Source organism: Mus musculus, chromosome 11 (assembly GCF_000001635.26).
Source record: "Mus musculus strain C57BL/6J chromosome 11, GRCm38.p6 C57BL/6J".
Lineage (NCBI taxonomy): Eukaryota > Metazoa > Chordata > Mammalia > Rodentia > Muridae > Mus > Mus musculus.
The window spans coordinates 78,918,901-78,934,447 of NC_000077.6; the positions used below are offsets into that span (position 1 = coordinate 78,918,901).

Consider the following 15,547-nt stretch of genomic DNA (forward strand, 5'->3'; position numbering starts at 1 on the left):
CTATAGATGGAAAGTTATAGTCTCTATTTCATAGAGTTTGGGGGTTGATTTAAATAACTTGTTGCAGGCGTAGCTGTAATATTTGAAAGCATAAACAGGAACTAAGGGTTCCATTGTGACAAACTTTTAAACCTCACCGTAGTGTAGTTGCTCCTGTATGTATCCATCCCCTGAGCAATGTGGACAAAGCTCCTTCAGGACTAGGGCACCTCCATCACTCTGAACTTTAATCATCCCTTCTTTTTTTCTAGACTTTGCGCTCCCCATTAGACGGTCCGTCTTTCCCAAGTATTGGGTTTGGGGGGGGTGTTGCCTGGATAAAGACTAAAAGGAGGTTGACTTTGATATGCTGAAATCCATAAGCTGTGTGTGTGTGCAAGTGTGCATGCGCATGTGTGCACATGAGTGTGCAGGTATATGTAGGAGCTAGAAGACAATCTCAGCTCTTGTTTCCCAGGTTACCCAGCATCTCTCACCAGCCTGGAACCTGCCTAGTAGGCTAGGCTGGCTGGCCAGCAAACCCTAGGCATATTCCTGTCTTTACCTCCCCAGAACTTATTGCAAGTGTGTGTCACCACACCCAGCATTTTATCATTGACCTATTGACTGGTGTGTGTGTGTGTGTGTGTGTTTGTGTGTGTGTGTGTGTGTGTGTGTGTGTGTGTGTGTGTGTGTGTGTGTAAATTCCTTATCTCACCAACCCATGCCCAGCTTTTGAACTTAGGTCCTTGTACATGCAAGGCAAGCACTTTACCAACTGAGCCATCTCCCCAGCCCAATTACTTGATTTGTAATTCATTTATTCAATCAACAATTTATTTGTTCTCCCAACTATTGAGGCCACACACTTTTTGGGTGACTTAGTCTGTGTACCTCAGACAAGGGCAAAACACGAGGCTGAGCTGACTTTGGGGACCATGCGAAGATGAGTGGACCCTGGCAGGATGTGCTAGGGGGATTTTCCCTCTCTCTGTTTGTTCCTTTTCCCCTAACACTGTCAATATTTCACTTTCATAATGGAAAATTCCATGCCATGTGTGAATGCTTTATTGGAAGCATTGTAAGAAATTATAATTTATTCGTTTTTGTTTGTTTCTCAGAACAGGGTTTTTCTGTGTAGTGTTCCTGGCTTATCCTAGAACTTACTCTGTAGACCAGGCTAGCCCAAACTCAGGGATCAGCCTTTCTCTGTCTCCTGAATCCCGGGATTAAAGGCTTATGCCACCACACCCAGGTAGGACATTATAATCCTATATATAAGAAGTCACCCACACATACAAACACACACACACCACACACACACACACACACACACACACACACACAGAGAGAGAGAGAGAGAGAGAGAGGGAGAGAGAGAGAGAGAGAGAGAATGCCACTGAGAAAAAAAATAAAAAGGCTTCACTCAGCACAGCCCATCCACTATTCTGCCCAAGCTGACTTACTACTAGTGGGGAAATGCTGGTCAGACGGCATCTGTGCCCACAGCTTGCCTTCCATCCTTTCTAGAAAACCTCCTGATGAATGTGTCCTGGGCGTGTTGGAATATTGGCACCATCTAACCTCACTGAGAGAACAGACAGAAAGCCAGAGAGCTCCGTGCCCAGAACAAAATCCCTCAGCAGCTGCAAGCCAGGGTATGTGGTTTAGCTAAGAAAAGCCAGCCTCCCTCCCTAGTGAGTCCCAGTTTTGAAGTGACTACGTGCTGCCTAGGGGCCACTGCCTTGGACGGGCGACCAGGAAGAGATGGCCTTGCATGAGGATACACCACAGAGTGATGTAATCAAGCACACAGACTAGGAGTGTCCATCATGAATGAGCTAACTTGCACACCCAACTGGGGACTCTCCCTTTGGGAACAGTTATGCAAAATAGCTCTGCAGAGCCTGGAGGGGTATAAATACCTGATGGCTGCTGCCAGGGTCACAACTTTACAGGGAGTTGAAGACTGAGACTCTGGCCCCACGGGACACAGTGTCACTGGTTTGAAACTTCTCAGCCACCTTGGTGAAGGGACTGAGCTGTTAGAGACACTTCTGAGGCTCCTCACGCTTGGGTCTTGTTCACTCCACGGAGTAGCCTAGTCAACTGCAAGGTGAGTCTTGTGTTGGGGACAGCTGCTCTTAGGAGTGTCTTCCTGCTTGGGAAAGCCCAGAAAACCAGGCTTTCCCTTCTCCCCCCACCCCACCCCTCTTTTTGTGGCTGGACTGAAGCTGATATGGAAGGTGTAAGAAGCACACCCACAGAAGGGTCTGCCAGTTGAACAGGGCGTGTGGTCAGATTTCTTCTCTGCAAATGTTTACTGTGGTGATTACACTACAAAGGATAAACTTTCTAGAAAGCTCCGAATAGGCTGGGGGGGGTGGTGTTAATACATATAGCTTACTTTACTCATCTTTATGAGATGTGCCCTCTGCCCCACCCAGATCTGATAAGATGGTTATTATTAATCCCATTTTAGGAGTGAAGCAATGAGTTTCAGTTAACTAACTTGATTTAGATGAGTAACTAGAAAAACTCAGGGTAGGGTCCAGTTCATCGGGACTCTGAGTTTCACTGTTCCCCTTAGGTGGGTTCTTGTACCCCCCCCCCCCGTATCTTCCAAGTATATCTTTCCTCAGGGAGGGCACTCGCCAAGGAGAAGCCACATACTCTCAGGGCAGTTCCACTTTCTATTTCTTGTCTTTTTCGTAAAGGATATAATCTCAACTCTGGAGAGTTTAATGCTCTTTTATACAAATCATTGACTTCTTCTCAAGTAACAAAGAAGAAGAAGGAACATGTGACCTAGTGTCCTTGGCTCAGGATGCGTGATGACTCCCAAATCAAAGGAAAGGTGGCCAGGACTTGAGTGCTAGCCCCAAGTGCAGGTCCAGAGGGAAGGGTACTAATGACAAGTGCTTGCCCCTCTCTCTGGTCAGCAGGTGGCAGGAAGGGTCAGGCAGATGCACACACTCCTGTATTAGTGACCCCAGCTCCTGCCCACCTTGCTGGAGGCCATGGAGTAACTCCTGCCAAGAGAAACTGAATTGTCCTAAGGAAGCTTGTGGATGCTTGCTGTCCTTGGTAGGTGGCTATGTGGCATCCCAAGTTATCCCAAGTTTGGTTTGTTATGTGTCTTTGTAGAACTGGAGTCTGTCCCACAAGATTTCAACTCCAAATAAAACTGCCGAGTGCAAGCATGGAGAGAGAGCACTTCTGTGCTAGCCTTAGCTGGGCTCTGTCTCCATTCTCTGGGACACTAGCGCCCGCCCGTGAGAAGGCTCTGTTCTGTTAGGCTCTTCTTCAACCTCACCTCACAGCCTCCCTCCCCTTCCTCAGAGAACGGAGAACGTTGGATTTGGAGCAGAAGTGCAAAGTCTCAGACATGGCTTGCCCCTGGAAGTTTCTCTTCAAAGTCAAATCCTACCAAAGTGACCTGAAAGAGGAAAAGGACATTAACAACAACGTGAAGAAAACCCCTTGTGCTGTTCTCAGGTAAGCAACCTCTCTCCCACTTCCAGCTTTCTCCTCAGGGCTTCCAGGCCCCTGCTGCCTCTCTCTGTTCTGGGCCACCTAAGAGAGTCTGGTCTCCAAGGCCCTGCTTGTAATACTCTACTGGAGTCTGATGCACCTTCCTTGGTGTGGACAAGGAAGGCCCAGGATCCCCATGCTGCTCCTGAGTGAGTCTGTACTCTCTGGAGGAAGAAGGAAGGGGGAAGGGGAATATGAGAGAACGGAGACTGGAGAGCCTAGTGGTCAGCTCAGTAGTGACGTCCTGATTGGCCAGGGCATGTGCCTCACCAGTTAGATATTTTGACTATTAGGCAACTGAAGGGTGTCAAGATGGCCCTGTACTATCCTCAGTGACTGTGTGACTTTGAGTAAGTGCACCTGTCTGAGTCTCAGGTCTGCAGTGTGATTTACCTGATAGTCACAGAAGGGCTTGTCACCATTTAAGAGGCTTCTTTGTCACAGGACTACACCGTGCACACACCTACACTCTTTGAACGTAACCTTCCTGGGGCCCTTAGTTATGATCTCATTTTGCAAGTGAGGCTCTGGAGGGCAAAGTCTGGCTTACATGACTGCTAATGTCAGAGACGAAATCTGAGTTTGGCCTGAGGCATCTTAGAATTGAACTAGTCCTCCAACAATTTATCCGGATGGACTAGGAGAATTCTAGAGAATGCTAGGAAACTACAGCCATAGCCAGGGACTTGAGGCTAACTTACGTAGAAAGATGATGAGCTGGCTTTCTTTGCAATGTGACTGCACAGAATCACGTCCAAGTCTCAGTCTGTACCTGGCTCAACATCTGCAGGACTACAGTGGACAGCGCCCCCTGGAGGCAGTAAGCAGGAAATCTCTAAATTTCCCTGTCCTGGTGTTGCCAGGTTTAGAAAGCAAGTTTAGGCAGAAGGGAGTAGCTTTGCCACTTCATAATCCTGTGGCATTTGTGACGTCCCTTAGCCTCCAAACCTCTGCCTCCTCACTTGCAGGAAAATAGTCATTATGTTAGGAGTAGAGGAGACAGATGGCTCAGGAGTGACAGGCAGAGTGAGTGGGAAGGGACTGGACCACAGCTGTCAGCAATCCTGGGGCTCAGGTGCCCTCTAGCACTTCAGTCTCAAAATACCGTGACTTCATCCCGTTTTTTTCTCTTTACCCGGTCCCTACAACCCCTACCTTCTGTCGCCTCAGAATCCAGGTGCCTCCACACCTCTTTCCCTCCAACTTGACTTCATAGAAGTCATGCCCCTGCTCCAAAATCTTGGGTAGCTGCTGGTTACCTGTCATCACACTGAGACAAGAAGGAGGGCACATCCTCTGACAATCCAGAAGGGGACTGGGTTGTCCTCCCACTTTAGGGAAGAGGAGACAAAAGTCCACCGTGCTTGAGTCATCTGAAGATGGCAGTGGTGAAGCAGGCATTCAAACTGGACAGTCTGGCTTATGGCCACCATCCTGGTAGCTACACTGTAGGTCTCCAATCGAGATGTATCCCAAGGACAAGGACACTTGAGGCTTTCTCACCTGGCACTATACTGCCAGTTTACATGTCAACAGAGCCCTTCTGCTTCATCAGTGGATTGATGCAACCATTTATTAACTGCATATATGGCCACACATATTTATAGTGTCCTTAACACTATGTCAAAAACCAGGCAGGAACTGCTTTTATCGTGTCTAAAGAGGTCAGTTTCTAGAAAGTGGAAGAGCTGAGATTTGAGCCTAACTCCTGTCTCTGAGGACTTAGTAAACTCTGGGCTGAGAAAGAGACAGATCCAGTCGCTACAGTCAGAGAGGAAACGGGTGGGGTGGGGGAGGGGGTTGCGCATGGAGAGCAACAGTTTCCTCCCTAGTTGGAGGCAGTCTTGGCAAGGCAAGATGTTAGAGAGGTTTATGCGTCTCTGAGCCTCCTCCTAAGGGCACCGCCTGGCTGTGGGGTCAGGAGGGCCTAATGAGCTGCAGGTGGCTTTCTTAGAGGAGGGGGCCCAGCCGAGATGGGACTGCCCAGGAAAGGTGGCAAGAGGATGTTCCTGGAAGAGGAAGCCGCGTACAAAGGGGATTTTAGTCTGAAAGCAGTGGGAGCCCGTTATTTATTTTTATTTTAAGACATAATTTTCAAATCTATGCAGACGAAGAGCCTATTCCTGGTGGCTTTCAACTTTGTGTAAACAAGAGATTCAGAAGTGTGCAGGGTGTGTCCTTGCATGTGTTTTAGAGACAAAGGATAAATGTGGGACCGTCTAGGTGACCCACAGGGAGTTTAGAGCAAAGGGTTTCAGGATGCTTAAAAGTACAAAACAAAACAAACAAAAACACCCAAAACACTCCTCGCACTGTAATCGGGCTTGGGGATTCATTTGCTGAAATATTAGCCAGAAGGGTCCCTGAGGGCTGTAGCCCTATTTCACCTGCAACAGGGAGAAAGCGCAAAACATTTCCTGGGAGCGCTCTAGTGAAGCAAAGGTAAGAGATGACCCTAGGGCTGTTGTATGGCCTTGAGCAGGATCCTCATTTCTCTGGTCCCCCAGCTTCTGCCGCCATAAAGCAGGGGTAGTAAAGAATTGCCTTCTTAGTTGGATTTCGTTAGGGTGTGAGGACATAACCCGGTGCAGCGGGGAGTCTGGGTCGCGATCCTTACTGTCCCTTCGAGAGGAATACACAAACGAGGCACTCGCGCGCTCCTGCTTGTCCTGGGCCACTAAGAGCTGAGTCCTGCCCGCAGCAGGAGGGCGGGCGCTACGGGGGCGGGCGCTGAGGGGTTTCGCGGCGATAAAGGGACAGCGCCAAAGAGGAGCGCTGGCCCAGCTATGCGCGAGGGGCTGAGCAGCGCTTGCGACGCCGCCCGGCCGCGGCTCTGTCGCTTCCTGCGCAGGATCTTCGGCCCGAAGGTCGCCAGTCGTGTGGGCCCAGCCAGGTACAGAGCGCGGGACCTGGGGAGGGGCCCGGGTGGCCCCGCTGGGACGCGAGAGAGGCGGGTCAGAGCGCCCACGCCGGCGGCCCTGTAAGGGTTTCTGCACCAAGGAACTTTTGCGCTGCACTGCTTTGGACAGGTTCTAGCTATAACGATTACTTGGCGTCAAACCTGGAAATCTTCCTGCCTCGGCTTCTCAAATGCTGAGATTACAGGCGTGTGCCACCGCTTAAAGATGTTTTTTTGTTGGGGGGGGGGGGGGAAGCAGTACTGGGAACTGAACTGCATTTAAGCAAGTGCTCTTCCACTGAGCCACTCTCCCCCTCCCGGCTTGCTGCTCTCCCTCCTTAATGCGCTCTGAACAAACAAGGTTAAGAAGCCAAAGATGATCTTTTACGATAAGACGTTCTCCCTTTCACAAGAGAGGTGGGCTGGCTGGTAGCAGTTCGATCCCAGGACTCAAAACCCTAAGTAAGCCCCTGCTGTGGGGTCTGCACTCACCCCTCAGTACCTAGTTCTGGGACACCGTGACAGCAGATGGTTCTATGGACCTGAGCAAGCCACCACAGTTCCCTTTGTCCGAAAGTCCATAAAGGTCGTTCTCCCTGCAATGGGCCAGTCAGGTCTCAGCAAGGCTGTGGGTTTAGAACTGCAGGAATTTGGAGCTAAGGGTCCCGAGCCTTAAAGTGTTCACCTGATATCTGGTACCTAGATTCCCTTTAACAGGTGGCAGAAGAAATCTGCTAGCAGGACATAATAGCTGGGGCAAAGCTTTATTTATCGTTGTGGGGTTTTCCCCTTAATCTCTATTATAGCAGTACTTGAAAAATTATAAAAGTTCCAATTATAATAAAAACGTCAAAATACTTAAAAGTTAAAAAGAAAGAGATTTAAGTCACCCGTGGCTTATCACATCGTGCTAATCACTGTGAATCTTTGCTGGCATTTCCCCCAGTTGCTTTCAGGCCTGCTGGAGCCTGCATTCATTCACACACAAGCACACATTGCATGCGTGCACAAAGACTGTCATCACAGCGTCACAGATATCCAGGCTGAGGCATTAGGCACAACCTCAGGCTGTGGACCCTGAGGCCTGCCTAACTGTGGCTCATGTCAGCAGTGAGACTGCAGACAGCATTTAAAACATTTTGCCGTCTGGGGCAGGTTTACATCCTCACCAGAAGGAGGATCCCCAGAAAGCAAATCTTGGCTTCCGGATTTTTTGGGTTTTTTGTTTTTGTTTTTGTTTTTGTTTTTTTTCCTCCTTCTGGTGAGGTATACCAGTCCAGATCAGAGGAATATGTTAAAGAAAATATTATTCAGATGGGTGTGGTGGCACATGCCTGTAACCCCAACATTCAGAAGGTAACATCAAGAGTTCAAGGACATTGTCAGGCAAATGGTGAGTTCAAAGGCAGTGGAAGGTCATGAAACACTGTCACAAGCAAGAAGGAGAGAATTGTTCAATGAGTTTCTTGGTTTGCTTTGGTGGTGGCGGTGGGAAGTTATTGTTTTGCTTTGTTGTTTGAGATAGCCCCTCACCTGAGATAGCCCAGGCTAAGCAAGTCTCCTGCCTCACCTTCTGAATGCTGGGGTTTCAGACACCAGTCAGTGTATGTATCCCTCTTTAGTGATACCGGCTAACATACCGCAAAGAGGACTTTCCTGAGGACTGTCCCTCAGGTGAGTCCAGGACCCACTGCAGTCCGTAGCAGAGGGAGAGATAGGGCTCCACCCAAACCCAGCAGGGGCAAGGGCAAGTTACAGCCCCAAACCCAGCAGGGGCAAGGGCAAGTTACAGCCCCAAACCCAGCAGGGGCAAGGGCAAGTTACAGCCCCAAACCCAGCAGGGGCAAGGGCAAGTTACAGCCAAAGGTAAAGAAGAGCCTCACTGAACTGACCTAACAATCAAACCAGGGATCGAGTTATTACCAAAACACAAAGCAGGGCCATAGCTAAGCTGGAGTTTGGGGGGTTTGTTTTGTTTTGTTTTAGATTTATTTATGTGTATGGATGTTTTGTCTGACTGTATGGGTGTATAGCCATGGCTGCCCTGGAACTCTGTAGACCAGGCTAGCCTCGAACATAGAGCTCAGCCTGCCTCTGCCTCTTAAGTGCTGAGATTAAAGGGACCCACCACCATAGCTGGCTATATATATATATATATATATATACACACACACACACACATATATACATATATATATATATATGCACACACACATATATATACACACACACACATATATATACACATATATATGTATATATGTGTGTGTTTCTTTTTATATTATATATATATAATTTTTATAAAATTAAATTTATTTTAATTTAATTTTTATCTTATTTTCAAAACAGGTAGCATATAGCCCAGGCTAGCTTTGAATTCCCTACTTAGCTGAGGATGGATGACCTTGAACTCCTGATCCCCCTGCCTCAACTTTCCAGGTGTTAGAATCATAAGTGTGTGCCTTCTGTACCTGCCTTTGTTCCTTTCACTCTTTACAAGCACGGGGCTTGAACCTGGAATCTCTGCACTCAAGAAGCCCTGGCAAGCGGATGGAGGCCAGTGCGGTGCACAGAGTAAACAAACGAAATCAAGGGTTTGGGGTGCTTTGTAGGTTCTCTTGGAGCCCAAACTGGCTTTGAAGTTTCTTTGTAGTTGAGGTTGGCCTCAAACTCCTGACCTTTCTGTCACAACCTGCCAGATGCTAGGATTCCAATTTGTAAAATGCCCAGCTTGAACTAAGAGATGAGCTGGGCCTGGTGATGCATGCTTTTAATCCCAGCACTCAGGAGCCACAGGCAGGTGGATCTCTGTGAGTTCAGGGCCAGTCTGGTCTACCTAGAAAGTCCCACATCTTAAACATACAATACTCACCAAAATGAAAACCGAAAATACATAAGATAAAGTTTGCTAAGCCAAGTAGGTGGTGAGTGATGGACCCTGCTGGCCTGGGAGGGCTTTTGCACTTGGCCCTCTGAGGCAGGCATCTCCCCTGAACTTGTGTGTGTGCCTCTGTCTGAGTAGTTTTGGCTGGCTCCCCTCATATCATTTTGGCTTTGAGTGGTCAAAGCAAAGATGAAAAGGGAAGTGGGGACAAGATTCTCTAAGACTGGCTCCCTCATCCTTCCTGATTGGAAGCCGGGAACAGGTCATTCCCACCTCTAGCCCTTGGTACCCCGTCTGCCAGATCGGGACTCACAGAGGCCACTGGAGATCCCCTCCGTGGCCAGACTCCATCTCACAATGACTGTTTCCTTTCGCAGCCCAACAATACAAGATGACCCTAAGAGTCACCAAAATGGCTCCCCGCAGCTCCTCACTGGGACAGCACAGGTCAGTGGTTTGGTCATACAGTATGGGAAGCCCTTCATTCTTTTCCTTGGTAGATTCAGGCTAAACAGCCCTTTGGAAGCTGGGCAGGAAGGCACAGGAAGCCAAGGGCTGGGGAATAAGTGGAGCACCCCAGACTTAGGGTACAGAGGGAGCCAAGGAGGTTGCAGACAGTAGGACAGTCTTGATGCTCATCAATAGAGGTCCCCAGGGTGCGCTGGTACCTAAGTAACTTGCCTGGTGGTTGACAGAATGGGTCGGGGTAGTGCCATTAGGGCTCTGTTTCTGTCAAGAGATAGCATGACCAAGGTAATTCTTTTAAAGGACTACATTTAAGTGGGGCTGGCTTACAGGTTCAGAGGTTCAGTCCATTATCATCAAGGTGGGAACATGGCAGCATCCAGGCAGGCATGGTGCAGGAAGAGCTGAGAGTTCTACATCTTGTTCTGAAAGCAAACTGGAGAAAACTGTCTCTTCCAGGCAGCTAGGAGAAGGGTCTCAAAGCCCACACCCAAAGTGACACACTTCCTCCAACAAGGCCACACCTATAAGCAGTATCATTCCCTATGGGCCAAGCATATTCAAACCACCACAGGTAGTTTAGGAGCATTCTCTAAATCAGGGAAGGACGGTTTTCCAGAATGATTTCAGATTCAGCTTCTGAGTCCCTAGTCTCAGCCCCTGGCTTCTTCCATCTTCCTGAAGCCCCTTACATCTTAAGGACTGTAGAGGGGTGGCAGAGAGATGGAGCCGGGAAAGGTGTCCCTGGGGAAGGGAGACAGTGGAGTATCTGTTGACTTCCCAGCTCTGCCCTTGGCAGTCCCAGCCACAGCTTCGGCCCTCCCATCAGACTTGAATTCCCCTTATGAGCCAGCACTGGCCAGGCCTTGGTAAGGACAGAAGTCTGGCCTTGGTCCAGCCACCTGCAGTGCTCAGCTGGCACTAGCCCAACTTCTGGGAAGGGTGGAGGACCGAGGACTGGCCCCTTGCCTTGTGTGCTCACGCAGAGCTCCGTCCCTCATCCAAGCAGAGTACAGAGGCTCAGGGGACACTTGTATGGTTGTTGAGGTTATAGACATTTAGAAAACTCTTGATGTTTACCCATTTTAGAATGTTCCAGAATCCCTGGACAAGCTGCATGTGACATCGACCCGTCCACAGTATGTGAGGATCAAAAACTGGGGCAGTGGAGAGATTTTGCATGACACTCTTCACCACAAGGCCACATCGGTAAGAAGTCTGGGGGCTGGGGAACACCACCTTTGTCCCAACTAGGCCATCATAAGGGCCCTTTGTGGGTCTATCACATATTTCCTGGTCTTATTAAACAGCCATCTTCTCAGACAAAAGATGTTGGGAAGTCTGTCTTTATAAATTATAGCAAGAAGAAGGAGAGGTTAACTACTGGGTTAGACAGCAGATAACCTAAGATGTCAGACAAAAAGCTACAGAAACCAGTAGAGTATCTGAGAATTGTCTATTAGAATTGCCCAAAGCTGGACTGAACTGGCAGAGGAAGCTTCCTGACTCTTTAAGGACAGCAAGGTAAGCCAGGCAGTGGTGGCAAATGCCTTTAACCAGCACTTGGGAGGCAGAGGCAGGCAGATCTCTGAGTTCGAGGCCAGCCTGGTTTACAGAGTGAGTTCCAGGACAGCCAGGGCTATACAGAGAAACCCTGTCTCAGGAAAAAAAAAAAAAAAAAAGACAGTGAGGTAACAGTGGTTTAAGCAGCCAGTGAATGAAACTAATCACCCTTTCAGGTTCCTTTCTACCTTTAAGTACCCTACTCTGACTTTGGAATTCATGCTATGAGGCTGAGCAGTGCACCAGTGCCCACCTTTAATTCCTTTGATGGAGACAAGCAGATGTCCATGAATCCTAGACCAGCCTGGGCTACATAGTGAGTTCAGGGACAAGCCAGAGCTACACTGCGAGACCTTGTCTCAGAACAACAATAATAACAACAAAACATAAAATAAGCCAGGTGTGGTATACACCTTTAATTTCAGGAGGCAGCAGAAGAGGCAAGTGGAACTCTGTGAGTTCGAGGCCAGTCTGGTCTACGAAGGAGTCCAGGACAGCCAGGGTTCTGAGAAACCTTGTCTCAAAACACCAAAACCAAAAAATAAAAAAATGAAAAGCCCATAAAACAAAACAAAGGGGGGAGAGAGAGAGGGAGGGAGGGAGGGAGAGAGAGAGAGAGAGAGGGAGAGAGAGAGAGAGAGAGAGAGAGAGAGAGAGAGAGAGAGAATAATTCATACTGTGGTTATAAAGTGGGAAAGAATCTTTGAAGGCAGGATGATTTGCTGAACCCCCAGAAACTGTGTCTATAATGCCAGCTTGGAAGATAGAGGCAGGAGGATTGGAAGCTCACAGTGGCCTGCTATGTAGTGAGTTTGAGACCAGCCTGAGTCACAGATGATCTTGTCTCAAAACCCAACAGCAAACCTCAGCAACAAAGCAAAACAGAGAGACGCCACAGTTGACATGTGGACATCCATCTTACTGGCATTTCTTTCCAAGCCTCCCCTGACTTTGGAATAACCATTCTCTCACTCAGCTTCTCTGGGCTGACACTGGAGCCCTGTTCCCTGAGGAGCTAGCCGGGTCTCTTTAGAAAGGAAAGCAGACCCCCTAGGGAAAGATATCCCCTAGGAGGAAGCAGTAGAGTTTTCTCACAGGCTGTCACTGTATCTTTAGCTTACTGGAGAACAGAGAGAAGCCAGCTCACACCCACCTAGTCTCAGGAAAGGAGAGGGGAGCTAGGCTTGGAGAAAGCTTGGTTGACTCCACGGAGAAGGAGCCTGCATGGGGTCATTGTGAGCATACCGGCCAGAGAATGGCCAGGCTTATGACTGGTTTGGAGCATGGGGGGTCTCGGTGGGATGAAGTGGGGAATAGGGGAATAGGGGCCCTACTCAGCCCATTTCCTTTTCCAGGATTTCACTTGCAAGTCCAAGTCTTGCTTGGGGTCCATCATGAACCCCAAGAGTTTGACCAGAGGACCCAGAGACAAGCCTACCCCTCTGGAGGAGCTCCTGCCTCATGCCATTGAGTTCATCAACCAGTATTATGGCTCCTTTAAAGAGTAAGTCTGGCTTTCGTCAGGGTGACATCCCCTCTGCCCTACTCCCTGGGGCTGACCTGTTTCCTACTGTTCCACTCTGATCGGTGAACTCTGCAGTCTCCAGACTTGATGGGGCTAAAGTAGGCTCAGGCACTGCAAAAATGTCTGAAAGTTTGGAGGAGAGTGTAACCGGTTTTGGATTCCGGCGGGCCACCAGGTCACTGCTGAGTCCTGGAGAAATCCATTGGGTCTCAACCTCCTCATCTGTAAAGTGGGCATCTTATAGCATGACTCACTAGACAGCCATGAGATGTGTACAAATTTAGAACAGTGTTCTAGCCTAGGGACTATAATACAGTGACTTGGAATGAATCCTTTTATCCTGAAATAGAAGGACATTTAGAGACTGTCTGGTCAGGCCTCTCCTCCTACAGATGTGAGCAAGATTCCCAGAGACAGCACTGGCATCAGCCTAGTCTAGCTAGAGTCCGGGAGACCTGACTTGCTGGGGTGCTACATCTCTGGAGTGCTCTCATTTTATGCCATAATGCTTCCTTGAGTCCAGTGTCCAGACCCCTTTATTCTTTGGGGTTTTGTTGTTGTTGTTTTGTTTTGTTTTGTTTTGTTTTTTGTTTTATTTATTTATTTGGTTGGTTGGTTGCAGCCCTGGCTGTCCTGGAACTCACTCTGTAGACCAGGCTGGCCTCGAACTCAGAAATCCGCCTGCCTTTGTCTCCCAAGTGCTGGGATTAAAGGTGTGAGCCACCACTGCCCGGAGAGACCCTTTATTCTTAAGCCCACTAGTCAGTCACTCCAAGCACCAAGTATTGTCCAGCATGAAAGGCAATTGTTTTTCATTGCCAGTTGCCAATGTTGTTGTCAATGCAGTTGCAATCATGGCATGGCTGTGTGGCAACTCTTGGTAAGAGTTGGGATCCAAGGAGCCATCTTCTGAGGTTCAAGCCTTGGTTTTCTTGCCTCAAAATATCTATTATAAAATACCCACCTTGTAGGAGTTTATATGAAGATTAAATGAATTAGAGGCTTCAGAACAGTGCTGGCCTGTAATGAGTGCAACCGAGATCTTGGTTACCTCGTACGTACTCAAGCTTTTAAACATCTGTTTACTTGGTGGAGAATGGGGTACCTGAGCCACAGCAAGTTTGTGAAGGTCAGACAAGCTGTGGGGGTTGGGCATCTCCATCCACAGTGCGGACTCCTGGGATTGACTGAGGTCATCAGACGTGGTATCAAATGTCTTTACCTGCTCAGCCCCTCATTGGCCCCTTTACCCTCTGGCCCCTCATTGTTTTGGAGACAGCATCTCATGAAATAATGAAGGCTGGCTTCTGCCCACAATTGTTCTTGAGAGTGCTGGGGTGACAGGTACAGGGGATGCTGTCTAATTATAGAACATTGTTGACTGACTGATTTACCTGTCCAGTTGTAAGAATGACTGTCAGAGACAGCGAATGTCTACTCTGGCAGCTGGGGACGGTGTGGCAGTGTCATTTTGTGGCACAGCCTCACAGAGCAGTTCCACCTGGGGCGTGAGACACAGAAGGGTATCTGGTACCCAGAGCAGAAGTTTCCATTCTTGGGGAATCCCTGTTCCACCTCTGTACAGCCCTGGAGTGCCAGAGCCGGGAGGGCGCTTGACAAGAGGTCTCTATCGTCTAGAGTAGTGCTTCCCAGCCTTACCTGGGAGCTGGCAGAACAGTGATGACTGGTCCCCCCTGAGCCAAGGTCAACCATCTTGGGAAAGGCTGTCTGTAGATTTGTGAAGGGTGGAGGCCTGTGGGGGCACTGTCTTTCCTGTAAGCATGTATCCGGGGCTTTGTGGCATTGAACTTCAGTTTCCCAGATCTTCCCACTCTGTTGTTAACAAATGGCTGTTTGGGGGGTCTGAGATTCTAGATAGGCTTCATCTGGCCATTTTTTTTAATTTGGCACCAAGCACATGAAAAACTCTGAGTTGCTGGGTTAACTCTGAGAGCCAGGTGTGGGCAACACAGCTCTCTATAGATAAATAGGAAGATCTTAGGAGGACTCCAAGTTCAAGGATTGCGTGGGTGACAGGGTGAATACAAGCCAGCCTGAGCAACATAGAGGGAACATGTCTCAAAATAAACGGTTCAAAAAACAAGTGCTGGGGCCACAGCTGAGCATGTAGCTCAGTGGTAGGATAAGCCTGGTTTGGCGCCCTGCTTTTCTTTTGAGGCAGGTACTCACTATGTTGCCCAGGCTGGCCTGAGTTTACCTAATTTACACAAACTCATTTGGAAATTACAAGTGGGTGTGGAGAGACGAAGCCTGCCTATGGTTTGCTCCACGTGCCGAGTCCAGAAGGCCAGAGAAACAACTGTCTCCCTCCTGACACTCCTGTGAAAGACAGAGGCTCCTGTTTCTTCTTGCTACCATAGTTACTGCGCTTTTCATTACAACAAGAGGATGGCTTTGCTCAGGACCTGTCCACTCCTTAGAATACAACGGGAGAGGCCAAAACTCTTCCAAAGAAATCAGGCCCACTCCTGGGTAAATGACACCAAGTTTTCCTCTTTCTCCTTGAAGCGGTGTTGCCAGACCACAGACACTGCTGTTTTCGTGTTTGGGTAGAGTGGGGTGTATTTCTAGAATCTTCCTCTGACGACTAAGGACACTCACCTCACCCAGAAGTTCCCCCTCACAGGGATCACTAGAGACAAACATCGCTGAATGTTTTGTCTTCAAGTCTTTCTGT

The 15,547-nt window shown here is 48.7% G+C and overlaps 1 protein-coding gene across 3 annotated transcripts in view, besides 24 other annotated features; it reads left to right on the plus strand.

Moving 5' to 3' along the window:
• Positions 335–2,089: a promoter, noted in NCBI's record as "HincII 1749 bp promoter". NCBI's record gives the evidence for it as "EXISTENCE:reporter gene assay evidence [ECO:0000049][PMID:7684434, PMID:7692452]".
• Positions 571–971: a DNAseI hypersensitive site, noted in NCBI's record as "DH -1.4 kb; the nucleotide coordinates are approximate for this feature". NCBI's record gives the evidence for it as "EXISTENCE:in vivo cleavage assay evidence [ECO:0001075][PMID:14599292]".
• Positions 589–601: an enhancer, noted in NCBI's record as "PPRE". NCBI's record gives its function as "enhancer when multimerized" and the evidence as "EXISTENCE:reporter gene assay evidence [ECO:0000049][PMID:15950726]".
• Positions 589–605: a protein binding site, noted in NCBI's record as "PPRE". NCBI's record gives the evidence for it as "EXISTENCE:protein binding evidence [ECO:0000024][PMID:15950726]".
• Positions 897–1,164: an enhancer, noted in NCBI's record as "RII; EspI/NheI fragment". NCBI's record gives its function as "position-independent enhancer" and the evidence as "EXISTENCE:reporter gene assay evidence [ECO:0000049][PMID:7541763]".
• Positions 951–967: a protein binding site, noted in NCBI's record as "NF-kBu; enhancer kB". NCBI's record gives the evidence for it as "EXISTENCE:protein binding evidence [ECO:0000024][PMID:7537042]".
• Positions 981–995: a protein binding site, noted in NCBI's record as "GASu Stat1 site". NCBI's record gives the evidence for it as "EXISTENCE:protein binding evidence [ECO:0000024][PMID:8995425]".
• Positions 992–1,024: a protein binding site, noted in NCBI's record as "ISRE". NCBI's record gives the evidence for it as "EXISTENCE:protein binding evidence [ECO:0000024][PMID:12429737]".
• Positions 995–1,031: a protein binding site, noted in NCBI's record as "IRF-E; also known as IRE or ISREd". NCBI's record gives its function as "induction of promoter activity" and the evidence as "EXISTENCE:protein binding evidence [ECO:0000024][PMID:7510419, PMID:7520478, PMID:9305901]".
• Positions 1,022–1,043: a protein binding site, noted in NCBI's record as "USF site". NCBI's record gives the evidence for it as "EXISTENCE:protein binding evidence [ECO:0000024][PMID:12225970]".
• Positions 1,061–1,084: a protein binding site, noted in NCBI's record as "NO PARP1 -865 site". NCBI's record gives the evidence for it as "EXISTENCE:protein binding evidence [ECO:0000024][PMID:16464859]".
• Positions 1,089–1,108: a transcriptional cis regulatory region, noted in NCBI's record as "GASd site". NCBI's record gives its function as "mediates regulation by Stat1" and the evidence as "EXISTENCE:site-directed mutagenesis evidence [ECO:0005528][PMID:12007705]".
• Positions 1,475–1,875: a DNAseI hypersensitive site, noted in NCBI's record as "DH -0.5 kb; the nucleotide coordinates are approximate for this feature". NCBI's record gives the evidence for it as "EXISTENCE:in vivo cleavage assay evidence [ECO:0001075][PMID:14599292]".
• Positions 1,694–1,714: an enhancer, noted in NCBI's record as "HRE". NCBI's record gives its function as "mediates response to hypoxia" and the evidence as "EXISTENCE:reporter gene assay evidence [ECO:0000049][PMID:7500013]".
• Positions 1,695–1,713: a protein binding site, noted in NCBI's record as "HRE". NCBI's record gives the evidence for it as "EXISTENCE:protein binding evidence [ECO:0000024][PMID:17588951]".
• Positions 1,717–1,883: a transcriptional cis regulatory region, noted in NCBI's record as "RI; BstXI/PstI fragment". NCBI's record gives its function as "important for promoter activity" and the evidence as "EXISTENCE:deletion mutation evidence [ECO:0005510][PMID:7541763]".
• Positions 1,732–1,750: a protein binding site, noted in NCBI's record as "ETS site". NCBI's record gives the evidence for it as "EXISTENCE:protein binding evidence [ECO:0000024][PMID:11036073]".
• Positions 1,769–1,786: a protein binding site, noted in NCBI's record as "C/EBP site". NCBI's record gives its function as "positive regulation of promoter activity" and the evidence as "EXISTENCE:protein binding evidence [ECO:0000024][PMID:10198420, PMID:10229861]".
• Positions 1,837–1,853: a protein binding site, noted in NCBI's record as "NF-kBd; promoter kB". NCBI's record gives the evidence for it as "EXISTENCE:protein binding evidence [ECO:0000024][PMID:7537042]".
• Positions 1,839–1,874: a protein binding site, noted in NCBI's record as "HMGI-Y site". NCBI's record gives the evidence for it as "EXISTENCE:protein binding evidence [ECO:0000024][PMID:10085153]".
• Positions 1,855–1,875: a protein binding site, noted in NCBI's record as "Oct site". NCBI's record gives the evidence for it as "EXISTENCE:protein binding evidence [ECO:0000024][PMID:10102579]".
• Positions 1,857–1,878: a protein binding site, noted in NCBI's record as "Oct site". NCBI's record gives the evidence for it as "EXISTENCE:protein binding evidence [ECO:0000024][PMID:9878805]".
• Positions 1,857–1,878: a protein binding site, noted in NCBI's record as "Oct site". NCBI's record gives its function as "positive regulation of promoter activity" and the evidence as "EXISTENCE:protein binding evidence [ECO:0000024][PMID:9164945]".
• Nos2 (nitric oxide synthase 2, inducible) overlaps positions 1,887–15,547 on the plus strand; it is a 39,440-nt gene continuing 25,779 nt past the window's right edge. The window contains exons 1-5 of one of the 3 annotated variants that reach the window (NM_010927.4): positions 1,887–2,095; positions 3,322–3,477; positions 9,674–9,743; positions 10,851–10,970; positions 12,680–12,828. In NM_010927.4, the coding sequence (NP_035057.1) occupies positions 3,368–3,477; positions 9,674–9,743; positions 10,851–10,970; positions 12,680–12,828 (449 nt within the window). In that variant the 5' untranslated portion in view covers positions 1,887–2,095; positions 3,322–3,367. Of the gene's footprint in view, positions 2,096–3,321; positions 3,478–5,839; positions 5,956–6,390; positions 6,407–9,673; positions 9,744–10,850; positions 10,971–12,679; positions 12,829–15,547 lie in introns of those variants that run through there. The other 2 variants (NM_001313921.1, NM_001313922.1) reach the window with 2 other exon arrangements.
• Positions 1,896–1,901: a TATA box. NCBI's record gives the evidence for it as "COORDINATES:motif similarity evidence [ECO:0000028][PMID:10102579]".